General features: G+C 34.1%; 2 protein-coding genes across 4 annotated transcripts; both read right to left on the bottom strand.

The window, feature by feature from the left end:
* Nucleotides 1-3703: 3703 nt before the first annotated feature.
* On the bottom strand, nucleotides 3704-11345 carry LOC121256318 (ATPase family AAA domain-containing protein 3-B-like). The gene is made up of 7 exons (XM_041157080.1): nucleotides 10781-11345; nucleotides 9843-9938; nucleotides 7571-7991; nucleotides 6696-6786; nucleotides 5789-6119; nucleotides 5054-5202; nucleotides 3704-4562 (listed from the first exon to the last, which is right to left on the bottom strand). Exons 1-7 carry the CDS (start codon nucleotides 11087-11089, stop codon nucleotides 4052-4054), a joined length of 1908 nt encoding a protein of 635 aa, XP_041013014.1. The 5' UTR covers nucleotides 11090-11345; the 3' UTR covers nucleotides 3704-4051.
* A 7576-nt stretch (nucleotides 11346-18921) lies between these two features.
* On the bottom strand, nucleotides 18922-22439 carry LOC121255851 (4-coumarate--CoA ligase 2-like). 3 transcript variants are annotated; one of them, XM_041156384.1, is made up of 6 exons: nucleotides 21079-22433; nucleotides 20449-20647; nucleotides 20060-20205; nucleotides 19799-19866; nucleotides 19387-19489; nucleotides 18922-19275 (listed from the first exon to the last, which is right to left on the bottom strand). In XM_041156384.1, exons 1-6 carry the CDS (start codon nucleotides 22156-22158, stop codon nucleotides 19153-19155), a joined length of 1719 nt encoding a protein of 572 aa, XP_041012318.1. In that variant the 5' UTR covers nucleotides 22159-22433; the 3' UTR covers nucleotides 18922-19152. The 3 variants fall into 3 exon arrangements, with proteins under 3 accessions (XP_041012318.1, XP_041012320.1, XP_041012319.1); XM_041156386.1 differs by lacking the exon at nucleotides 18922-19275 and having other exon boundaries at nucleotides 19395-19602; nucleotides 19750-19866; nucleotides 21079-22435; XM_041156385.1 differs by lacking the exons at nucleotides 18922-19275; nucleotides 19387-19489 and having other exon boundaries at nucleotides 19799-19918; nucleotides 19952-20205; nucleotides 21079-22439.
* Nucleotides 22440-25740: the final 3301 nt, after the last annotated feature.

Genomic DNA, 25740 nt, shown 5'->3' with positions numbered 1-25740 from the left:
TCATATTCCATGCCACTCCACTCAGGTAATAGACCGACCAGCTCCAAGTGCAGTCCAAGTAAGTTCCACAAATACGCATGCCATGACAACAAGATCTAAAAATAATATTCGGAAGCCTAAGCAGGTACCAAATGGCTGCATCGTACACCCCCTTTCAAGAGCACTAATCGCTACAGTCACACATGAAAATACTGAACCATCCTGCTACACTAAAGCCGCAAAACATAGTCATTGGCGTTCTGCTATGAATCTAGAGTTTGATGCCTTACTTAAGAATCAAGCGTGGGAATTGGTTCCTCCAAATCCACATGCTAATGTCGTGGGTTGTAGATGGATTTTTAAAGTCAAATGGCATGCCGACAGCACTGTTGAGCACTATAAAGCGCGACTGGTGGCTAAGGGCTACAATCAACTACACGGTGTTGATTTTCATGAAACTTACAGTCCCGTAATTAAACCCGCATCTATCCGGCTTGTCCTCTCTATTGTGATACCCAAAGGTTGGTGCTTATGCCAAATCGACATTCAAAATGCATTTTTACACGATTCACTGCAAGAAGAGGTTTTCATGGTTCAAGCTCCAGGCTTCCAACACCCACAGTATCCTCATTATCTGTGTCGGCTTAAACGGTCCTTGTATGGCCTACGTCAAGCTCCCAGGCAGTGGTTTTCTAGACTAGCAGATGCTCTACTTCATCTTGGCTTTATTGATAGTAAGGCAGATTCCTCTTTATTTATCTATCAATCTCATTCTCAGATTATATTTTTTTCTCAACTACGTAGATGACATAATAATTATGAGATCCGATACTCAGCTAGTCAATAACGTGATTCATGTGTTACACAAGGAATTCGTCATTAAAGATCTAGGGAATTTATCCTTTTTCCTGGGCATTGAGGCTTTATACTCCACTGAAGATCTGTACTTAACCCAACGTAAATATGTTGTAGAGCTACTGCGACGGTCCAACATGGATAAATGCAAACTGTGTGTCACCCCTATATCCACTAGCTCTCATCTCTCAGTCAATGATCAAGATGACTTTGAAGATCCGGTTCTATATAGGAGTATCGTTGGAGGATTACAGTATTTATCATTCACGCGGCCTGATATTACTTACTCAATTCATCGAGTCAGTAAATTTATGCATCATCCGAAAGTAACCCATTGGCAGACAGTGAAGAGAATTCTAAGATTTTTAAAACAAACTGTTTCACATGGCCTTTTTATTTCACGTTCCTCTTCACCTTAGTTTCAGGCGTTCTCGAACATTGACTAGGCAAGTGATCATGATGATCGACGATCTGTGGGAGCATACTGCATATTTCTTGGACAAAACTTAGTTTCTTAGTGATGCAAGCAGCAGAATACAGTGGCCCGAAGCAGTACTGAGGCAGAGTACAAAGCACTTGCTGATGCTGGTGCTGAACTCCAGTGGCTGCAATCCCTCACACGAGAACTTGGTCTTCGTATGGACAGTCCACCTATGTTGTGGTGTGACAACATTGGTGCAACTTATCTAAGTGCCAATCCTGTGTTTCACGCACGGACAAAGCACATTGAAATAGATTTTCATTTCGTGCATGATCTTGTCGCAAACAACAGACTTCTTGTTCGGTTCATTTCTAGTCAAGATCAGCTCGCTGACCTCCTCACCAAACCAGTAGTAGCTTCTCGGTTCAAGATGTTAAGTTTCAATCTCAAGGTCCGAGATCTTCCCCTGCGATTAAGGGGCATATTGAAGACCAACTCTTACCAGACTCAAAGGATGCTGACTCATTTGTTGAAGTTGTTCCTATCACGTAAGAGTAGGACATGGGATCCTGCGATCAAGTGATTGAACTTTAAATATTATAGTTATCTCATGTAAACAAATATTTGGTTTTTGAATACTTGAAGAGAGTCTAACAACAGCAATGAATAAGGCTCTCTGTTACAAGTGATGTGTATAAAACACGCAAATGTATACGTTCAAGAACATAGTAGAAAAACAATTTTACATACTATCTCTATCATCTTTTTCTACAATAATAATAATAATAAAAGCTAATTTGATTTCCTATGTTTGTTTTTTTTATTTTTTTTTACTCCCGATCTTAATCATTATAGTGATTTATTTTATATTCAAACTGGGCGTAAGAATTTGCGAGTTCTTTGAACGAAGCAGATTTGATGGAATAAACGGGGGCAGGTCCCCGGCCGGCCCGGCCCCTAATTAGTTTTAGCATTTTTTATTAATTATAATTTAACACGTACAAGCTAATTACTTTTATAATTCATAGACTATTTAACTAATTAAAACAATAATAACAATTAAAAAGACTAATTAGCCTATGATATTGAAGAGATCATCATCTTAATACATTAATTATTAACCTCTCGATCGGCCCCAGTAAATATACCTTAAGTTTAGATAGTGAGGTGATGTTAGATATTATGTAAATAGTAGTAAAAAATTAATAATAAAATATTAAATAGTAGTAAATAATAAAAAGTAATGATAAACTAATAAATAACAGTAAAGTCTTCAATAAAGTCTTCTCAGAATACTCCACTACCCAAACAAAGCCAGTAAATATACCTTAAGTTTAGTGCTTTATCTGTTCCTCATCTTTCAAGCAAAAGAAAGTCTTGAAAACATTGTTTTTTTCTTTTTTAAAATGAACATCTGCTGAATAATTTATTGTGTCTGTTTTTTTTTTTTTTTTTTCCCCTTTTACTTTGCTTTGTCTCCTCTTTGTTCTCTCCTCCAAGCGATGGCATCATTCAATTCTTGAACAAAAATGAAATACCAACAACTTGTTAACAATTTGTTTACAACTAGGAATTAAAATAATATAATTTTAAAAATTTTAGTTTGACTTTTATTTTGATTTGATGTAATTAAATATTTAAAAAATATTATTTTATTAAGAAATTGTAAATGAGATGCGATTAGATTGTAAGCCTGTTACTACTCTTTCTTGAAAGCTGGGATAAGGAGAATTCCCTCGTAAGTTTATTCTCCATGACATCTACATTCTAAAAATAATTGTAATATTTAGAAATTTGGATTTTTAAGAATGTAAGTGTACCAACATTAACATTTGATAATGATTTGGAGTCTAAAATATTTTTAGAAATATGAGATTCTCGTCTTTGTTGTAATTTATAGACATTTCGTAAGAATTATTTCTATCTTCAAAACATCCATACAGTACTATATAACATTTTATAAACCCTTTTTCTTTCGATTTCTAAAATACAAACTATATACACACTTTTTTTTTCTTTTAATTTTTCATGTCTAAAGAATAACCATATCGAAAAAGAGAACAAATTTCAAATAATTATGCTACATATTATCACTTTTACATACTCTTTACGCACTCCACTGATATAATTGGCTAAAATAATCATTTTTGCACGTCCCGACACACGGGTTATCAATCCCACAACTTTTTTTTTCAAAGAGTGAACCTGTAATTTATTAAAACAAAAGCTACATTTTTTCTCAGAGGAAAATCGTGAAAACAATAACGAGCTTGGGGTTACAAGATTAATCAACAAATCTCCAAAACCAAAGAAAAATTGGCAACAATGCCACCCAAAAAAAATAAAAAGTTTCGTACGTTATGATGCATGAGCAAGAGGTTTTACTCCGGACAAGAACAGAAAGGAAGAAGAGATTTTACGCTTCCGTCAAAATCCATCATATGTATATAGCCTGTAATGGCCTTCCATGAAAAACAAGCGGTGTTTTATTTGAATTGAAAATGAGATACTGCTGCGAGTTCTTCTCCTCTGAAGGGATAAAAAGATAAACGAAAAACTATACCAACAAAAATACAATATTTCAGCCGCTTTCATGATCATTACCCATTGAATGAACCTAAGATGAGAAATACCAAAATCCCCAAACTCAAAAAGGGGCCAAAATAATGATGAAGATCATGATGCCCAAAACAATAAAAACATGGGCCATTCCTAACAGTAACTGCCACGCTGATAAAACCTGCCATGAATGCTTGGCCACATAATACAAACATTGCTTGTTTGTAATAGACCACGTCATGCACTACCTTTACCAGCTGCCATTTTCCTTCGCTGTTGATGCTCTGCAACTTTATAATCTACTACCTCTCGGAACAGGCTTGGATCAAGCACACAATTCTCACTCCCATAAACAGCCGCTTGGACACTTGCCATCAATTTTGCTATTTCTCTTCCAGAAAATCCTTCGGTTTTGGCTGCTGCTTCCCTTAATATATCATCAGTCAAACCCTTAATCTCTATCTTCTGTTGTTCCTTTCTGAATAAGTTTTGGAACCAACTAGATTTCTTCTCTCCAGCCAGAGCTATGTACTTGTCCAGGTACAGTTTTAAAAGCTTGAAACGTTCCTGTTCCCCAGGCAATGGAAATTCCAGAGCTTCATCAATACGGTCTGCCACAGCTGAATCAAGATCACCAGGGCGATTTGTAGCGAGAGCAAGTACTATGTCCTTGGACTGGTCACCTGTGCGGAAAAGGAGGGCATTGAGTGCACTTCTTTGAGCTTCACTCATGTAGGTTTTGTTCCGCCTGCAAAATTTGGTCAACAAATACAAGTCCTCAGCCAGGGTTTCCTATGAACCAATTGGTTTGAAGATTCTCGTCCAGATTTGAGTAACACCATATATACTACCGATTACGAACATTGAATAGAGAACTTAAGAAGAGCCTGAGAGAGAGTAAAAGATCAGGAGTTAATAAATAGGTACAGTTAGATGTTATGGTGCCCCCACTATAAAATCATTGTCTTCCGTCTGAGAATGATTCCAAAAAGCACTACACACTGGCCATATTGTTTCATAAAGGACATCAGGTCAAGCAAGCAACTGGCAAGCATAACCTGACACGATGTTCAGGTAGGGCAGGGAAGGATTGGAGAATATCTTAGGTATAAATTTTGTTCATTTTCCTAATTAGGATAAAACAACATCCAGTGTACTTGACTACGCCTATTGAATTAATAATTTAATACATTTTTACTTATCAAAAGAAATTAGGCGAAAAAACAATTGGCAACTTACTCGCACAAAAATGCATCAGCTTCATCAATGAAAAGCAATAAACCTTTCCGTGACTTCTTGGCCCAATCAAATAACTGGTGTATCTTCGTAACAGCCTGAGGTCCCAATGGAGCAACATCTCCTCCAGTCATCAATGCATAATCCAGTCCCTAGAAACATCAGAATTAAACATTAGTAAGATGCTAACAAAGAGGATGATGATGACAACATCAACAATAATGATGACAAAGCAGAGTCATATCTTCAGAACAACCCATAAGTATGGTACATTTGTCCATGTATTCAATATCCATCTCAATAGCACCCAAAATGTGGTAGGATATGTTGTTTTTCAGCTGCTAGACACAGATAAATAGGAGTGTAAGAATTTCGGTCCAGACCGAAAAAACCAACCAGTAATCGGTCGGTCTCGGTCTAAGAGAGTATAGAAATTTGGTTTTTGGTCCGGTCTAGCGGAGGGGTTTTTTCACCCTAGACCAGACTAGACCAACAGTATTCACCATAAAAAATTATCTATCAACTTATCAAAGCACATCCATAGACTTGATAAATAAATTTCAATTCCACAGTTCATCAGATTTTTTATTCATGGTTAAATTTATGGAAGCAAGCAAGATGTGCATCACTTTGTTAACCACTCAACCATCCTCCCACCATACATACTAATACATAAAAGCATTCATGTATATGCCTTAAGAAGGGCATGGACTAATGGTTGCAAGTAAGATCTCATACCGATTTACGAGCCAGCTCTCTAGCAGCCATTGTTTTTCCCGTTCCTGGAGGACCATAGAAGAGCATGTTGCGGAATGGTGCCTGATGGGATTTTGTATTGGCGGTTGCACCAGCCAGCTGTTCAATCCTTTTTTTAAGAGAAGGGTGTAAAATTACATCACCAAACCCATTCCCATTTTTCAAAGATCCCTTATCAGCACCACGAGAAAGCGTGCTCATGGCACGAGAAAACAAGCCTGACCAAGGGTATTTCCCTCTGGAGGACTCTCTAATCAGTGATGGTTGTCCCAGTATTCTATCAACATAGCTCCATATCACCCTTGCACCTTCTCTGCAATGAATAAAAGCAACCTGCATAAGCCATAACTTGAAAGATAGAAAATCACAAACAAAATAATACAACTAGTATATAATCAACAAAGTTCTTATCAATACTAAAACTCAAGCAAATCGCCTGAATCTGCTATCGTTTAGAATGCAAATCTTTCCTTGTGAGTTTAGCAGCCCAATTACTAAGACATTAAAGTTAAAAGGGTTTTATCAGAACGTCCAAAAAATATGCCCATGCATGCAGCTAACAAAATAGGTCTTTCTTTTATTAACAGCTGACCAAGATATCTCCGGCCTGGTTTGATTACACAGATGAGATGAGATGAGATAAAAGTTAAAAGTTGAATAAAATATTGTTAGAATCTAATTTTTTAATATTATTTGTATTTTGGGCTGTGAAAAAGTTGAATTGTTTATTATATTTTGTATGGGAATTTGGGGAAGTTGTAATGATTAGAAGATGATCTCATCTAATCTACCAAACCAAACCAGGCCAATCTTTTGAAGGAAAAAAAGGCACCTACAAATATGAAAAGGACAGTATATTCCAATCCCCTAGTACTATTTTAACACGTACCTTGTTGTGTAAACCCCTGCTGCTAGAGCTGTCACTCCTCCAACAAATACAACCAACTTATTTTGATCTGTTAGAATGGCTCTCAAACCCCCTGCAGAAGATGGATGGCTCCGCACTAAGTTACACCTTTATCAAGGGGGGAAAAAAAGGAATGCCATAGAAAAACTGACAAAATTTTTAACTGCAGTTAACCTAAGTCGTAATTAAATTTAACTTTGGTAAGTCATCTATGGCAGGAATCAAGGATGGGAAAGAAGATTGGCTAGCTGAATCAAAGGCCACGTCTCCGTCAGGATCTACAACTCTTTTTTTTATAAGTAAAAAATATTATATATCAAAGGAGAAACTAAGTACACTGAATGTATACAAGAAAGCACCTTGCCCAAAAAGCCCATGAAACGAACAATCCAAAATACACCAGACCGGTCCCCAACCCTTGTTTCTCGTAGAACTAAAACTCTACCCGAACACCCAACCCCAACCGTCAGGATCTACAACTCATAACTGGACTACTGGAGTGCAAGGCATGAGGAGTATCTGAACACCTTGGTCACCCTAGTACACTTCATTATGCAAGATATTATGCGTTTTGGGACTCCATGATGGGATATGATGACAGAATGAACATTTACCCATGATGCTTAACAATGTAAAAAGCAAAGTCCTCCCCCCCCCCCCCCCCCTCCCCCCCCCCCCCCCCCCCCCCCCCCTCCCTTTCAAAAGTTAAAGAAGACCAGTTGACAAACCCAAAAACAGAGTAGGGTTCGATTAATTCATGAGATCAAGTCAATAAGTTTTTTTTTCATAATTATTAATTATATATAGCGAACCAAGCCCTTCTTAAGTCGAATTAAACAATATAATTATTTTCATACCTCCAATATGGTCAAAAGTAGTATTTATGGCAGATATCCATTTCTCTCTCTCTGCGTTGGCACGTTCCACCAGCATTCGCCTGTTAACCTCTTCACCTAACTTTGCTTCATGGGCTCTCCCTTCTGCTTCTGCCATAGCCCTCACTCTAATTGTTTCACGTTCTATCTCAGCCTTCTCCCTCTCTGTTTGCCGACGTTGTGCTTGAATCTGTTCTTCTGTTGCTCGCCGAGCTTGTTCTTGCCGAATTGATGATTCTTCTTGCAGCTTTACAAGCTCTTGATTCCTCGCTCTCTGGTACTCATTTTCTGCCTGCATTCTCTTCCTTGCCAATTCATCCTCATACCGAGCCATTTGGGATTTTGTTTGTGCTTGATGCTGAGCTAGCTTCTTCTGTTCATCATATATTACCCTTTGTCTCTCCTGCCAAATAACAGAACAGAGAATTTCAAAACTGATCGGTACACCAGTTAAAAATAGCTTGGTCTGATACTCTCATTATATCAAGAATAAGTTATTACACACAAATCTGGGTGCATGTACCCAGTCCAAGCACACTCATGAAAGAGCTTAAAAGCCTGCTTCTTTGACCCTATTTGAGTGACTGAAGGTGACTGGTTCCTCACTGAAAAGTTCTGTATACATCACCTTGTTTGTGATACGTAAAATAAGATTTTATTGATAGAAAAGTAGGCGTAGCCCAAGTATACAAGGAGTTACCCCTTCCCCTGCACACCAGAATTTATCTGAATAAAGAGCTAAGAAGAAAATCCAATATATATGAGGCTCATAAAAAATAAGCAAATTAGCTATTGGTTTGTGACTGTGAGGAGAAGCAATTTACAGTCCCTTTTTTGTCCTACATGGCTCCCAAACAACAACAACAATAATAATAATAAACACATTCTTAAAAGATCTATGTTAGTAATTTGCATCTAATTTTTTATAAGTGTAATTTGCATCTAATCAAGTTCACAAATCTTTAGAAGCCCACCACCCAGAGTTATATCGGCAGTTTAATCACTTCTATCAAAATAATTCATTAAGACTAGTCTTTCTCAAACAAGTGTACTCAGCAACCTGCCACCACCAGATATAGCAAACAAAACTGGTACTGACTTGAACAATGACTCTGACAAAGTAAGATTGCTACCGCCACAACATTTATATCAAGCGAACCATCACCCCAAGTAAAATCTTATTTTACCTATAAAAAAAATATCAAACGAAAAATGCAACAATGATCTGAACAAGCAAGGTCAGCCACGCCAAAATATTTGTTAGCTAATGACATGCCACCACGGACAACAGGAAAAGTAACCAAAAGTGAAAAAGACAGACAGAATGATGACTATTAGCAAGTAATATGTTCCAATTGAGGAAGAAAAACATCAAAGAATAGCTAGTGATCTGATTAAGTACAATGCTTGAATATCCAACCCATTCAGCCAGTGAATAATTCCATTCCTACACACAGCTCAAGTTCTAGCATTAAGCTGTCAGTTCGGCATTTCCTTGAAGACAAAGAAAAAGGTCACAAACCTTAGATAATAGTGGAGAGTAGTCACTTGGTTCAATTCAAATTCAAGATAAAATTTTAAGAAGTTTCGAAGCACCAGAAGTCAAGGACAGTGACCACCACCCTGTAGGCTAAAGGCTATTTTTTCCAGTAAGGTTATGGCTTTCACAAAAGCAAGAGAACATCATCAAACTATCAAGTCTATAATTGATCAGCTAAACACTTGGAACGTGAGATGAAACATCATTAAACTAACAAGTCTATTTTATAAATAAAGTCTTGGTTGGGTTGTTTTTCACGGGCTTTTTGGGTTATTAGGGGTTTTTCTATTATGGGCAAGGTGTTCTCTTGTATACATTCAATGTACTTGATTATTCCTTTTAATATATAAATATAATATTTTTACTTATCAAAAAATAAATAAATAAAGTCCCGGTCGAACCAATAAAAAGCCACACTAGGACCTACTTTAAATTCACAAGAGAACTGTGATTAAAAGCTAATAAAATCCACATAGAAGAAAAAGAAAAAACCTGCTCAGAAGAGCACATACTCTATTATACCGAGGATTTGCATTGAAGGAACTAGGAAATATTCAAAAGTGCCAATCTCCAAAACAGCTTTCTGGCTAGCAAATATTGAGGCACTTTCTATACAATATCTTATTGTTTCAGGATGAACATGCGGGCAGGTCATAGCTTTAATTTAGCTAGTTGTACTTTAATCAAGAAGGAACAAGCAAAAAGATATCTTACAGTCTCAGCTTGAGCTTGCACAGCCTTGAACTCTGCAACCTTTGATTCCATCTCCACCTGCCTTGTCTCTTCTTGCTTCTTGATAACTTCAAACACCTATACCAACAAAAGAAACCACTAATTTCCTCCACAAGTCATCAATTCTAAGGAAACCGACAGTAAAAATAAATAATATGTTTTCTGCTTTTTGAAGGATGAATGACGCATCAAAAGAATGACAATCAAAACTGAATTTGGTGGGTGAGGACTTCTGAAATGACCACGCACTATTTGGATGTTCTGATGAAAAATAAACAATCATGTTTTAATTCTGAAGCATGTCAGATTTTAAGCATGTAAGTGGTGTCATTTAAGCCAAAAACTATTGCCATAATTCTGAACTTCCATTATTGTAACCAAAAAATACAACTTTTTCAAATAAAAAAACGCTCAAATACCCAAAAATAATCTTACAAAACGACTGAGACTAAGACAATAATTTCATTTATGAAAGATCAAATAACGTAACTCAACAAAGCAAACCTGAACAAAATTTTATATTTTTGCTTCTTTTATTTTGTTTTCCTCATCTCACCAGTTATATGCCTACTTGGCTGGACTGACATCACTAAGTCATTTTACCAAATACCCAAATTGTATTTTCTTCTTGTTTCTCTCCTTGCCTTACAACACTTAAAACTGCTTAAAGTCAAACTAAACCCGAACTCAATTTGAAAAGCAAATGCATAGGAAACCATTAAAAACCCATTTACAACACCTCATCATAAGAAAACACAAATCCCAATTAGAACCCATAAAACAACCGAAAACCATTTGCTGAAATTGCACAAAAACCACAATAACAACACGTCGAGAAATGGAACACCATTGATGGCAATAGAATAAAAAATAAATCAGAAGGAAAAGAAAACTCTTTTGCAAGATAACAGCAAGCCAACCTTCTTGGCATGAGCGGAATTGGTGATCTCCCTCAAAGCCTTGGCCCCCCGCTCCAATGCCTCTGGGTCAAACCCCGCCGATGTCGTCCTCGGATTATCATTCCGAACCCTGGACGGAGATGAAGACTCGGAATTAGCCGCCGGCGGATTGGACGGCTGTGATTTCTCAGAAGAAGGAGGAGAAATTGGAGAGAGTTTGAAAGACCCATCAGCATAAGCTAAGTGAGATTGGGATGATAAGGTGGAAGAGGACGTGGCCGCGGCTGCCAGTGCTGTAGATAGGAGCCCCAGCGCATATGATTTAGCCATTTTTGCTTCTCCTTGTTCTCCTGCTGGGTTTTCAAATAAACCCCAAGAGATGGGCTTTTAAGGGTCTGAAAGAAAATGTGGGAAGGAGGCTTGACTTGCAGAGCAAGAATATGGAAATCAAATTATCAAAGACTCGCTTATGTTACCGTAGAAGGTTGGAGAGAGAGAGAGAGAGAGAGAGATGGAGTCAGGGGTTTAGGGTTTACCGTTTATGGCAGGTTTTGTGTCTTCTTTATTTTCAGGGTTTTGTGGCGGTTTTAGCCTTTTAGGTTGGGGATTTTATAATTGGTAATAAATACTGTCTAATTTGAATTTATGACACGTCTATTTTTTGCTCATCTTAATTTTCTTATTGTTTTATTATTTTTTTAAAAAATATTTCTTCAATTAAACACTGATTACACAGGCTGATATATTTGAACTTTTAATTTTGAAAAATGTTAAATGTATTTAAAGAAAAATTTACAAAAATTTTACTTATACACTTGTCAGTTATTGATATGTTAAAAATTATGAAATTAAAAATTAAAAATTTTAATTTTTAAAATAAATTCAAAAAAATAAGTTTTATAAGTAAAATTATACTTATATGTATTATTTAATTTTTGCATAGTATAACTTTTGAATCAGGGGCAGGGATGTAAACAAATAGAGGTAGATAGGTCGAGAAAGGGATACATGGCCACTTGGCCACAATTAAGGTGTCATTTGGATAATGAGTTAAAATAAGATGAGTAGAAATAAAATTTAAAAGTTAAATAAAATATTATTTTTTTAATATTATTATTATTATAAGATTTGAAAAAATTAAATTATTTATTATATTTTATGTAAAAATTTAAAAAAATTATAATAATTAAATAAGATGAAACATTTTTTACTACTCAAATCGGGCCTAGAGTGTAGATTTTCCTTTCAGATCAAGAAAACTATCGAACTGTTTCGATTGGTCCAGAACAGACCAATTAAGGAATCAATAAGTTTGGATCCAAGAAAGGAAAGAAATTAAATAAAAAATAAGTAATTATGTAATTTTATTCTAACAAATTATAAAGAATTATTTAATTCTCTTGTAGCCTAATTATTTATACTTCAATTATTTAAAAATTAAAGTTTTAGAATTTTAAGTAGGGTTGTAAAATTTTCGGTTCGAATTGGACCGGACCGAATCGAAAATTGGCTTCGTCGGTTTCGATTCTCCATCTAGGGGACCGATGGATTTCGATCCGATCTCAGGGTCTATGATTCTTGAACTTGACTGAACCGAAACACCACCAAACCATATTTATTTCTTTAAAAAAATATTTTTTATATATATAATATATTATTTTATATAATAAATGTATAAGTTAATTATGTAATTTTCATCTAATCTATTAGTATTGACCATATAAGATGTTAAATAATATATGCTATAAATCAATAATATATCATAAATCATATAATAATTTATGTCATTATATGTAAATACATTCATACATACTCTACTATTTACACTTAATTAAAGTAATTAGTTAAGTTTTTTTTAAATACCTAGGTTGCAAGCAAGGCCGGCTCAATGGTAAGGCCATTGCGTAAGGCCCTCATCTTATGTAAGGCCCCCAAAAATAAAAATGAGATTTTTTTTATTTTTTAAAAAAATAAAAACCATTTTATTAAATAAAATTATAAATAATTTTTATAGTTTTCAATGTGTGCAAGGCCCCATAATACTAAATTTAATATTTAATACAATGATTTTTTTATAAGTAATACAATTGAGTTATTTATATTTTAAATAATTTTTTTAAGATCTTGCTAAATTGAGGCACAAAATCTAAATTGAGACTTCATTTAAGTTGTTTTAAATATAAATTTACAAAAACTATATTTAAAGATTTTAAATAAAATCTCATTTTATTGAAAATATTCCATATAATAATTTATATCTTATTGTATTATAATTACGAATTATTCGCTTAAATTTCACCTTAGGCTTCAATTTGTATTGAGTCATCCTTGGTTGCAAGAAAGCATGAATAAACTATATACAATGAAATTATTTGATATTCATTAACCATATATAAAATGTAAGACATTATTAATAATTAAGCATGCTAAAGAGTAAAGTCTAAGTTAGTAAGTAGTAACTATCAACATCACAAATATAATTATAGTTAAGTATTATTTTTAATGAGTTAGTTATATAATCCACATTAATAATTCATTTTATTTTAATTTTATTAATTTAAATAATTTTTTCATTAATTTATTTGAAAAAAAAAAAAAGATGAAACAAAATAACTGGGCCGGACCGACCAGATTGATAGCTAATGGTCCAGTGTCCATCATCCCCTGCGGATTGGACCGGACCGATTTCTCCTAATTTTAAGGTAATGTATTAACTATTAATTATTGATAGTATACATACTATTAACGTATTTATTTACTATACTTAATTATAATACCTAATTTATATACTTAGACAACTTAACTATTAATTACTTGGACTATATCATTCACTTAAATTATTTTATCATTTTATATAAGTTTTTGTCAAAATTTAAAAAAATAAAAATTGACCCGGACCAAAACACCCAGATAAAATCGATCGAAACAAACCAAGCCGGTCATGTTCGGTCTAAAAGCCTTACTCATCTAGTCCACTTAAAATTTCTGGAAATCGGTTTGGCCCAAAATTCTCCTCCAAAACCGATTGAATTGGACCAATTATACCCTTAGCCCAAACCAGGACAGGGAGAGCAGCTCTCCACCCGTAGAAAGCACCAAGCCAAGGTGACTCCATATATCCACGTGTGGTTGGTTTCTCTGTCCCTTTACTAAATTCTCTATAATTTATAATTCTATATTCATTAGTCCTCTAGCTTAAATATCAGTATCTCTTGTGAAATATTCTCAAAATAATTTTATATTATATATATTATTAATAGTATTTTTTAAATTTATTTTGTAAGTTATGAGTTATTTTAGAAAAACAGAAATTAAGAAAAGTTTATAAGCATATGTTTATAGTTATAACAATTTGAGTAGACTTTATGGATCATAATTGGTAAATGGCTTAGTGTTATTAAGCACCAATATTGACCCTAATAGTTGAGGATCATGTCAAGAATGTTGTGTGATTAGGCAATAGGTGTACCTATTCGAGTCCGATCTTAGGCCTCGTTTGTTTTCGGAGATGAGATGAGATGAGATGAGTTGAGATTAAAGTTAAAAAGTTGAATAAAATATTGTTATAATATATTTTTTAATATTATTTTTATTTTGAGATTTGAAAAAATTGAACTGTTTATTTTATTTTTTATTAAAAATTTAGAAAGTTGTAATGATTAGATGAGATAAAATGAGATGTTTTCTCAAAACAAACGAGGCCTTAATCTTTTAAAAGAAAAGCTTTTGTTAGTATACTTTAGTCATATATAAATAAATCCCATGGCCTACAAGTTTATAATCATAGTAGTAAATTTTGAAATTCTCTATTTCTCAAAAATATTTTATTTCTTTAAAATTTTTTATTAAAATCTGTTCATTCTACGAAAAACATATTTTTAATCTATTAGTAGAATAATAAAATCTAAGGATATTTGGATTTAATTCCGTTTATATATAACCAAACGGACTTGTTATGAACTTTATTATATTTTAGAGGCAAATTCACCAATAATCCATATGTATACCATTACAAGTGGGAGGAAATATTGTCCTAAGAAAATTTACATTAGGAAAATGCTTTGTATACTTAGAAAACCGAAAAATGTCGTACCATTAAAGAAACACGTGACGGCAACATAAGACGAAAGGAGGAAACAAACGGAAAAGTTAAAAGAAACAGAAACGTGATGGAAAAGAAGACAATAAAATATAAGCAAACGTAAAAGCGCGCCTCTTCAAAATACAATAAAATATAAGCAAAAGAAACAAAATTATAAACGCATTCTTGAATGATCCTGTTAACTCAAAGACTTGAAGCAATTTGATAAGCAATATGTCAATGCTTTGAAAAGAAAAGTAGACAATGAGATAACAGCAGATTTTAGTTCTTTCTATACCCAATATACATGTATAACTTATTACTCTATTGAGAAGCAATTTCAATCATTGTACACTAACGTAAAGTTTAAAGAAGTTTAAGATGAGTTTCATGGGTTTTTATATTGTCAACCTTCTTTAGTCAATTGTGAAGATCCAGTCCATACTTATAAGATTATTGACGAGGTGAAAGTGACAGATGGGTACATTAAACGAGTGGTGTTTTGGGTTTCATACATTGAGAATGATTTTATTGTTGAATGTAATTGTAGATTATTTGAATTTCGGAAAATAATACGTAGGCATGCCTAGTGTATTCTAACAATGTTTGACAAGACATTCTTGCGCTCGAAATACATTCTTAATCGCTGGAGAAAGGACCTGAAAATGAAATATACTCTAGTAAAGAGTAGTTATGTGGATCTGGTGAAAAATCCTAAAGTAAAAATATTTGATAGACTCACAAAAATATTTTCTGAAATTGCATTGTCAAAATCGGAAAGTGAGCAAAGTTGCAACAGACTAATGAGACATTTGGATATGTTGAAAGTTGACTTTGTACGTAGTGGAAATCAATGCAGTGGCAACACAACGTCTCGTGATCCTATTGATGCATGCCCAAATGATTCGGGGGGAAGCAATATAGTGCTAAACCCATTAGTTGCCCGAAGCAAGGGTAGGCCCCCATTTAAGCAAAAAGCCTCCACTGTGGAAAAGGTTGTTAATAAATCGAAGGCAAAAAGAAAAAAATGTTGGATTTCATTGTATTTCATTTTTAATAGACTAATATAATCTATTTGATTTATAACTTTGTGTACCTATGCAGTCTAAATTGAAGCCCGCTGAGGAAGCAAACCTTTACGCACCTTCAATGCTATCAAATACAGCATCAGTTAAGTCTTTCCAGAGTATGTTTTAAGATCACTATTTTTTGGTTTTAGGATCACTATTATTTAGTTTTAAGATCACTAATAAGATGTTACTATTCTTTATTTTTAGGATCACTATATTTGGAGTCAAACGAGTACACATCTTGGTGCATCTTCCGCCATATAAGTTGATGAGCGACATAGACACGGTGAAGATGTAAATCTTAATATTGGTAAACACTTTAGTCTAATGTGAAGACGTGAATTTTTTTCATTAACAACAATCGACTGATATTAATATTGTTAAGTACCTTATTTTCAGGTTGACCCACTCATTTTGATAGCAACAATGGTAGATACTTATTTTATTTTGTGTGTTTTGTAATATTTGCGGGTTGGCCTCATGATTTCAAAAGTCAATGTGGTGGACATGTATTGATACGTCATGTATTATTTTGGTATTATAGATACGTCATGGCCTTATTTTCATGATTTTATTTTGGTATTATTGGTACGTCATGTATTGATTTTATAGAGCACCAATTATACTTTTGACTACTCATTTTAGAGTATAAACTCAAATATGGCTCAACTGTAATTTTTTTTATCGTTATTGAATATAATAGATTCTTAAAATTGACTCAGTTTCCTACCCATCATTTTTTATGATAAGGATATAATATAATCAAATTTAGTCATTCTATTTAGCATCATTTGGAAAATTAGGAAAATCTAAAATTTCATTTTGCTGGAATTTTTTCTTCATTTTCGTTATGTTTTCGATGAAATCTAAAATTTCACTTCGCTGAAGTTTTTTCTTCATTTTCTTCATTTGAAGAGGCGTTGATGGGTTGGGGCGATGGGTTGGGGGCGTTTTCTGTTGCTTGCTTTTCTTTTTGAAGAAAGCTAGGAGCCCCTTTTGGGCTCCCCATTTTTTTGCCCCATTTTTTTAATTTTTTTTTTATATTTTTATATTTTTGTTACATTATGTTTTAACACTTTTAAATAGAAATTCAAAATATTATTAAATAATATTTTCTTACTCATTAAGTAAAAATAAAAAATAAAAATAAAACGGACTCTCTAGCATTGCTTTTTCTTAGAGAAATTCATTTCCGTTTGTGCATTCTTGTTTCTTTTACTTTTTCGTTTCTCTTATTTTCCGTTACTTTTACTTTTCCATTTGCTTATTATTTTGTGAGTTTTGCTATATAATTTCTGTCATACTCCACACTTTATATTTTTTTAAATTTTAAAATTTTTTAATATTTTTTTGAGTTTATTTTTTTAAATTATTTCACACTTTTAATTTATTATTTATATAATAAATATTTGATAAAAGAAAGAAATAATAAAAATTTAAAAAATATAAAATGTGGAGTGTGAAGAAATTGTGAAGATTTATTTTTGTTTTGTTTGCTTACTTTTCCGTTTACTTGTTCACATTGTCAGATTGCACTCACGTGGCTTTAACTTTGTACGTTTTTCTTACGTTTTTAAGCATGCATGGCAAAACCCCTTAGATTATAATGCACCTTGAAGTAAACTATTTTCTCATGCTATTTCCTTCTTTTGCGGCCTCCTTTGCACCAGCATCTTCGTTGGCTATAAGTTATTAACGGCTCGTTTGTTTTCAAAAATGATATTATTAGAATATATTTTTTAATGTTATTTTTGTCTCGAGATTTCAAAAGATTGAATTGTTTATTTTATTTTATATTGAAAGTTAGAAAATTGTAATGATTAGATGAGATGAGATGATATGTTTTCTGAAAACAAACGAAGCCTAAGTTATGGGGCCTTAATATCAACATCTTTATTCTTTTTGTGTAAAGTTTGGTTTAATGGAAGAGTTTATATTACGGCAACCGAGTTGATAGAATATGATTGATTATTTTGTACGCTTCTCAAGTGATTTGATTTGTTTATTATGATATTCCTTCGTCATAAACGATGATTTTTTAATAATGTAGGCCAAGGTCACTCTTGATCTTGTGACTATCGTCTCTTCTTAAAATATATATATATATATATATATATATATATATCATCGTCCAACTTGGCTGATCTGCATAACTTGGTTAGTTGGGTGTTTAACACTGTTGCTTGGTTAAACAAATTATTCAATTCATGACCACCTATATATATAATAAATGACCACCAAATACTATACTTCTAATTTATCAACCCATTTACGGGGACTTTGAGAATTTTTTTTCATTTCTTTTTCAGTAAGCCAGATTCCCACTGCAGGCAACTTTGAAAGCTTGTTATTCTAGTACAACCCTTGGGAGTTGGTGAATGTCTTGAATAAATGAGGATGTTTGCCATTCATAGGTTAAAGTTTTCAAGTTAGATGTAATTTGTGTTGGTCGTATCAAGTCATGAATCATGAATATTAGATTATATATATGAAACAATTCGAACTCAACCCGTTTAATTAAAAAGGCCAGATCTTAAAATTTGAATCCAACCTGTTTAATTAACAGATAACATGATACAACCCGACTCGCTTAACCCGTTTAGTAATTAATTTTTACCGTGTTAACTTAGACACGACGATTGTACCTTCCACCTTCAAAGTATTAGCACTTTTTATTGTGTCAAGTCTGGAATTTTTAGATATTATAGGGAAAATATACCTTCGACCTTCAAGTATTAGCATTTTTCACTTTGCATTTCAAGCTACTAAAAAGATGAATTGCACATCCAATAATTAAAAAAAATGAAAAACAGTATATTTGTCTAATTTCAACAGTTAAGATAGATAGAAAATAAGTGAAAATGGGTTATGTGATACAATCTAACCATCAAATCTGAATAAAATATGCACATTGCAACTCTTTTTGTAGTGGCAATTTAAAATACAAATTCCAACTAATTGGAGGGTGAAAATATATATTTTTATGATATCCTAATGAAACAACACAACAACAAAAAACAACTTATTCACTTTTTTTTATGAAAAAACAGTGTAGTGACTACACATCAAAATTACAGCACATGCACGAAAACGAAGAGAAAAATAAAAAAGAAAACAGAAAAGAGAAAGAAAAATAGCATTGCTTGGATATGGATGATGACTTCTCTGTCCTGTTGTGATGAAGGTAAGATAGAGAATTCCCTCAATGCGGATCGAAAGCTAATTAATCAAGAAAGAGGGTTTTAAGGCATAGGAGAAGATGTAGCCAACTTGGCTCTAAGATCTTTCCTTAGAATTTTTCCAGAGGGAGACTTTGGAATTGCATGAACAAAGTAGACCTTGTGCAGTCTCTTGTAAAACACCACCTGTTTGATACCAAAAATCAAAAATAAAATCACACCACCATTCTATTAGTGTGATTGAAGTCAAAGATTGATTGCTTTAGAGGAGGGGACTGAGGCAATATTCCTTTGTACCTGTTTTGCTACGAATTCTTTCACTGCTTCTTCAGTAAGTTCAAACCCGTTTGATCGGACCACGAATGCAACCGGAACCTCCCCGGCGACGTCATTTTTTTGCCTGTTAACATTACAAATTTTAGACAAACTTATTTCCTGTACACAGGAAAGCTTTGCACTTTGTGAGAAAGTTATCATGTACTCCAATTTCTAGGAATCTAATATGAATGACACGGTTCTCTCATCCTATCATCATATACAATGTAATTAAAATTTTTACAAAAACATTAACAATGTGATAACATCACATCTATGATAGGATGGCAGTATTAAAGGAGAGAGTGATACAATAGATTTCAAACTACTTAATAATTACTATACTTTATAGCTATTTAACAAGTTAAAGAGTATAGTCTGATATTAAGTTTACGGTATAACAGCTGCATCCGCAATTGATGGGTGGCTGACTAGAAGGGCCTCAAGCTCAGCTGGGGGCACCTGAAATACAAGAATAAAAAGGTTTTACTAGACATAAAGGTTCAAAACATAAATATTTTTATGTTAATTGATGTGACAGACTTCTGTATTAGTAATGTGTTTGATATGACAGTACTAAGCCGGATAACAAATAAATTTTCTCAACAAGCAAACATTTAGGAAATAAATGGTACAAATTCTGGACAAGACATGCCTGGAAGCCTTTGAATTTGATGAGCTCCTTCACTCTGTCAACAATGAAAATCTCGTAGTCATCATCTACGTAGCCTATGTCACCTGTGTGGAGCCAACCTTCATCATCTATGGTGCTTGCTGTGGCCTCAGGATCGTTCAAATATCCTGTGATTTATTCATTGGTGGGACATTAATTAGCTAGGTAAGTATGTTTAATGCAAAAATCAAGCTAGCGGGTAGCGTGACAAAAATATCCTAACCATGCATGAATTGTATATATCTCTTTACTTCGATTTTATAATATGGTTGACAATTAAGAGAAGTAATTGGATTATATATAATAACTATTAAAGTCATTGAATTTAGCATTTTTAATACGCTTAAGACTATTTTTAAAGGAAGGAGTACCCTTCATAATCTGAGATCCACGAATGCAAATCTCGCCAGGTTGATTAAAGCCAAAGGAGGAACCAGTTTCAGGGTCAATGACTTTGAGCTCTGCATTTCTAACCACTGTGCCGCATGAGCCTGACTTGGTTGGAAATGGCTGCTTTGCGAACCCAAGGCACATCGATAGCACCGGCCCTGCCTCTGTCATCCCATATCCCTGCATCCATTTTTCATATTCAATATTCAATATAAATTTATAAGAAATAATTTAGCTACAAAGTAATTACACAAAAAAAGATTTATAACTTAGGTGACTGATGTAACCTAATGGACGTCATATTATAAAATTAACTTTTAATAAAATATATTTAATACATCATATAAAATCATATTAATTTATAAATTTATTTTTATATAATCTTTTTATATTTATAATAATTTTTTATATTTATTCCAAATCCAAGAATTTGGATAGAAAATATTGATCATTTTAAAAATCTGCCACTGTAACTAGAAACAAAACTTAAATATTTTCCACGTGTCAACACCACAAGGTCCAGATTTCCAAATATTATAATAAAAAATTATCACCAGAAAACTATTCCTTGCATTCGAGTCAACGTAGTGTATATATAGACACACACGAACCTGGCCAAAAATGGCTTGAGGAATCCTGCTCTGGAGAGCCTCCTCCAACTCCTTCCCCAGCGGCGCCGCCCCAGACAACACCACTCTAATGGAGCTAAGGTCGAACTTATCCACTATAGGGTTCTTTGCCAGCGCCAGCACCAGTGGCGGCACCACTGCCACCACCGAAATCCGATGCCGCTGTATCAGCTCCAATAAAGAACCTATCTCGAATTTCTGCATCAGCAAAACAGCAGCTCCAACTCTCAGAGAGCAGAGAAGAACACTGTTCAATGAGTATATGTGGAACAGAGGAAGCACGCATAACACGACGTCTTCCGGCTTCAAGTACAGGTTTGGGTTCTCTCCGTCGACCTGCTGAGCTACGCTTGTTATCAAGCTCTTATGGGTGAGAACTACTCCTTTGGGAAGTCCGGTTGTCCCCGAGGAGAATGGTAGCGCCACCGGATCTTCCGGGTCGATTGAAACTGTTGGAATTTCGCTCTCGTTGGCCTCGGAGAGAACCGAGAAGTGCAAACACTTCTCCGGCGGATCATCCACCGTGATCACTGTTAAATCTTCCCCGAGTTTCGGGTAGTCCTCAGCGGGTTCCCGAAGCTTGTCCACGTAATGAGACTGGGAAATGATCAGTTTAGCTCTGGACGCCCTGAATTGCTTGAAAACTTCTGCCGAAGTGTAGAACGGGTTAGCAGTGGTGGTAACTGCTCCGAGCATAGAAGCGCCGATGAAAGAGAAGACGAACTCCGCGCAGTTTTGGAGAAGAATCATGATGGCATCTCCTTTCCTGATGCCAAGATTAAATAACCCAGCTGCAACCTTCTGCGAGATGAGGTGGGTTTCAGCAAAAGTGTAGGATTTCCCGGTGGAACCGACGATCAAACAGGGTCTATCAGAGAACTCAGAGAGGTGCTCGAAGCAGTAGGTATGGAGAGGGAGGTGATTGGAGATGGGGATGTCAGGTAACTTCGATCTGAACACACGACCAGTTTCAGAAGCTTCATGGTTTTGGGAGTGGGATATTTTAGGAGAGTAATCTTGGGTCTGCGGTTCAATGGAACTAGAAGAAACAACAGAAACCATGGCGTGTAATCTGCAATGATCTGTTTGTTTAACTTGTGTTTCAAAGTGGTGTGTGCATGAGGGTAGGGGAGAGATCGATCGAGGTTTAATTAGAGTGTGACAGAAGAAGAGCAATTGGGAAGAGAAATAAATACAAAGAAGAAAGAGATTGGGGGTGGGGGTTAGGTAAAGGTAGCGTGGGTGTAAGAGAGGTTAGATAAAAGAGCAAAGCAGGTCTGCAGATGGGGGAAGGTGTTTGGTTTGAAAGGGGAAGGAGATCGATGTAGAAGCATGCTCCACCTCACGTTCAATCACCAAGCGTTCCCTCCATCAAGGCCGTCACACCTACCTAACCCCCCCTCCATGTGTATTTATTAGCAATGGGTCTTGCCTTGTGTATGTATACATGGACCCCTCTTCCCATCAATTTGTTTTTGTTTTTTTTTTGCTGCCCTTTATTTGTGTTTTATATTTTAATGTGTACGTTGTCCAGCACCTATTTTTTATGCTATTCAGCATGTTTCCTCGTTCAATGGTCTATTATCATTCTCTCGAATGGTTTGACACTTACGAAGTTATGATTTCAAATTCTGAGTATATATTCATTTTAGATTGTTATTATTAATTAAGTGTATATAAATTCATTTGGTTACGCAGTTTAGATAAGATGATATAAAATATTTTTATTAAAAATTGAATAAAATATTATAATAATTTAATTTTTATTTTAAAATTTAAAAAAATTGAATTGATTATTATTTTTATGTGAGAGTTTAAAAAAATTATAAAAATTATATGAGATAAGAAGAGATCAGTAATTTAGTTTTGTATAACCAAACCAACCTTAAATATTTTAGTAGACTCAATAATGTCTAAATTATGGCTTAATTCTACCTACCGCTTCTCGTCGTCTAGACCCCTCGTGTTCGATTTTCGGCGAAGGAGTTGTTACTATATATGTTCACATCCCATTAGGGAAGTCAATTCCATTAATTATCTTCTCCTAGTCCTTTTGCCTAGGAAATAAATTATATGAACGATTTCTCTGACCGATTGTGAACATGCGAGGAATAGAACTCATGATTTCACTCTTTGATCAATTTCTTAATTGACAGAAATATATACCGATTGATCAAAATTATAGACTAGTTGAACCAATTCATGTTTGTCTTGGTATGGTCGTAGACATTAATGACATCATCTGATCAGCAGAAAATTATTGGCATAATGTGTAGTAGCTATACTTTCTTTTGTCAAATGGGTATGCTGATCTGATCTATTCGGATTCTTTGACTTATATACTTGATGCCTGAGGTATAATACATAAATGATTATCTCTCTTTTTTTCAAACAACATAAATGATTACCTGTGTATAGCTAGTTAAAGGAGGGTTAATTAAAGGACTGCATGCATTACACGACACTGTCAAACTTTTGTTTTAGGGGTTTTATAATTAAAAAATAATTTATGCAGTCTTAAGATGTGTACATCTCATACGCTTCTTTTAAAAAAGAAAGTAAAACCCCCCTCCCTCAGCTCCGCTCCGCTCCATATATATAAAAAAAATATTTTTTTATATTTATATATATATACAATCTATTAAATACTTGAAACTGTATTCAAATTATTAGATTATCTTTACCTCTTATATAAAGGTTAGGTTATGAGGTTAAGACAAACTAAAATATAACTCTAATATTGGACCCAAAAATAATTTTTTAGATCTAATGGATTGGCCTAGGTGGGGGGTGGGACGGATGATATTTTCTTCCCGCCTTACACCACGCGGGTAGCATCCTTAATTTTGAGTATTAGATTTTCTGGAATAGAATGGTCAGTGTATATATATGTATATATATGTGTGTATAAATTACATGTATTACGGTTGGTATGCTGGGGAATCTGGTTGTTGAGTCTTATGTATTTCCTATTTTTATTCAAGTTTTTTCTGTTTAGCTGATTAATTAGCTAAATTAATGGCTGGACAGTGTGCATGCGTTATATCTAAAAGAGTATTTGCAGTTATAGACTTCTCTTGAAAAAAGGAGTAAATATGAGATACGTATGAAAAATTAATTTTTTAATCGTAAACTCTATTATTTTTTAAAAAGAATACTCAATGCTTACACAACTCATAATTGTATCTAGAATTATTATATCCGAAAATAACCCCCCACAAAAAAAAAAATATCTTTGCATGGAAAAATATTGTGAGATTTATGTTACAATGTGTGCATACACACACACTTATATATATATATAGGTATGCAATTGTATAAATAGAAATTCTTTGTATGTAGGAGAGAAGGCGTCACATACTGCAACAATCTCTCAGTACAAGATCTGTGGGTAGTACTCCATGGCCCTTGGCCTAGTGCAATAGAATAAAAAATGAAATAATAAAAAATGAAAATAAAAGTAAAAAGTGGATGCATGACTAGGCGATCAATGAAAATTGGTGTATGACAAAATCTTTAAAATCCAAACTTTAATCCATATTCCACGGTGCAAATTGAAAACTATGCCTAGTTTAGGATATAAAATGAAAATTTTGATAGTTTATGGTCCAAAATGAAAATGGGTTGTAATTTGTGGTGAAAAGTATATTTTCCTCTTAATTTTTAAAGCTGAAAATTTTACTTTTAAAAAAAATTAAGAATTGAAAACAAAAAAAGTTCCAAAGTATAGCTTTCAAGTAATTCATAAAAAAGAAAAGAAAATTGAAAGGAAAGGGGCAACCCTAACAACAACAATCTTCACACCATCGAGAAAGAAAAAAGCTATAGACAGTCGACCCGGGCAAACACCGCATAAGCGGCTCTGATGTGGCAAATTGGAAACGAACCGTTTCAGGAAAATTGGAAACGTACCGTTTCAATCCACGAACTTCCCTCAAATTTTTTTATTTTCATTTCATTCCCTTCATTTTTGCATTTCCTTTCTTCCTTTGTCCCTCCCTCTCTACGTTTCTTTTCTACCTCAAGAACTCCCTCCCTCGATCCTTCCACAAAGCTGCACATCCCGTTGAAGACCACGAGTTAGCAACCGTTTGAAGCACTGAAGAAACCTTGACGGCACGGTCCCCCCTAGAACCCGCCGCCCTCCCTCCATCAGCCGACTGATGAAAGTTTGAGACCACAAATCACCGCCGCCTTCATCTTCAACCACAACGTTACGTCGTCTTCCTCAGTTTCCCTATCTCGCCCCAATTCTGTCCATCCCGAAACCAGTTAGCCCTAACCCTAGCCCCCTTCCCAGTTATCCTGAAGGCAAGCAATTTCTTCAAACTCTTGCAATATTTTTTTTTTTTTTTAATTTCAGTCCTTATTATATAGAATTCAGAATGCTTCTCTGTGGATTGTTTTGATATTTCTTAATATACCCTCTTATATTTGTTTAATATATATATATATATATATCAATGTCAACCATTTTCTCAAACATTCTTGCAAAGCCTAAATTAGGCTAATTTCATTTTCTCTGTGGATTTGTTGATGTTTGTTGATTAATATTTCTTTTTTTTTTTTTTTTGAAAACAGGTTCTAGTCAATGTAGTCATTGATGATAAGTTTCGTGTTTGATATTATCTAATTTACTTATCT

This window comes from Juglans microcarpa x Juglans regia, chromosome 3D, assembly GCF_004785595.1.
Source record: "Juglans microcarpa x Juglans regia isolate MS1-56 chromosome 3D, Jm3101_v1.0, whole genome shotgun sequence".
NCBI lineage: Eukaryota > Viridiplantae > Streptophyta > Magnoliopsida > Fagales > Juglandaceae > Juglans > Juglans microcarpa x Juglans regia.
This window is presented reverse-complemented; position numbering and strand designations above follow the sequence as displayed.

Coding starts and splice junctions, on each gene's coding strand:
- LOC121256318 (XM_041157080.1), bottom strand. CDS start 11,089: ATGGCTAAATCATATGCGCTGGGGCTCCTATCTACAGCACTGGCAGCC. Junction 9,939..10,780: donor ATTCCGCTCATGCCAAGAAG/GTTGGCTTGCTG, acceptor TTGTTGGTATAG/GTGTTTGAAGTTATCAAGAA. Junction 7,992..9,842: donor TGCAAGCTCAAGCTGAGACT/GTAAGATATCTT, acceptor GTTATTTGGCAG/GAGAGACAAAGGGTAATATA.
- LOC121255851 (XM_041156384.1), bottom strand. CDS start 22,158: ATGGTTTCTGTTGTTTCTTCTAGTTCCATTGAACCGCAGACCCAAGAT. Junction 20,206..20,448: donor TGGATCTCAGATTATGAAGG/GTACTCCTTCCT, acceptor AATAAATCACAG/GATATTTGAACGATCCTGAG. Junction 19,276..19,386: donor AAGAATTCGTAGCAAAACAG/GTACAAAGGAAT, acceptor GGTATCAAACAG/GTGGTGTTTTACAAGAGACT.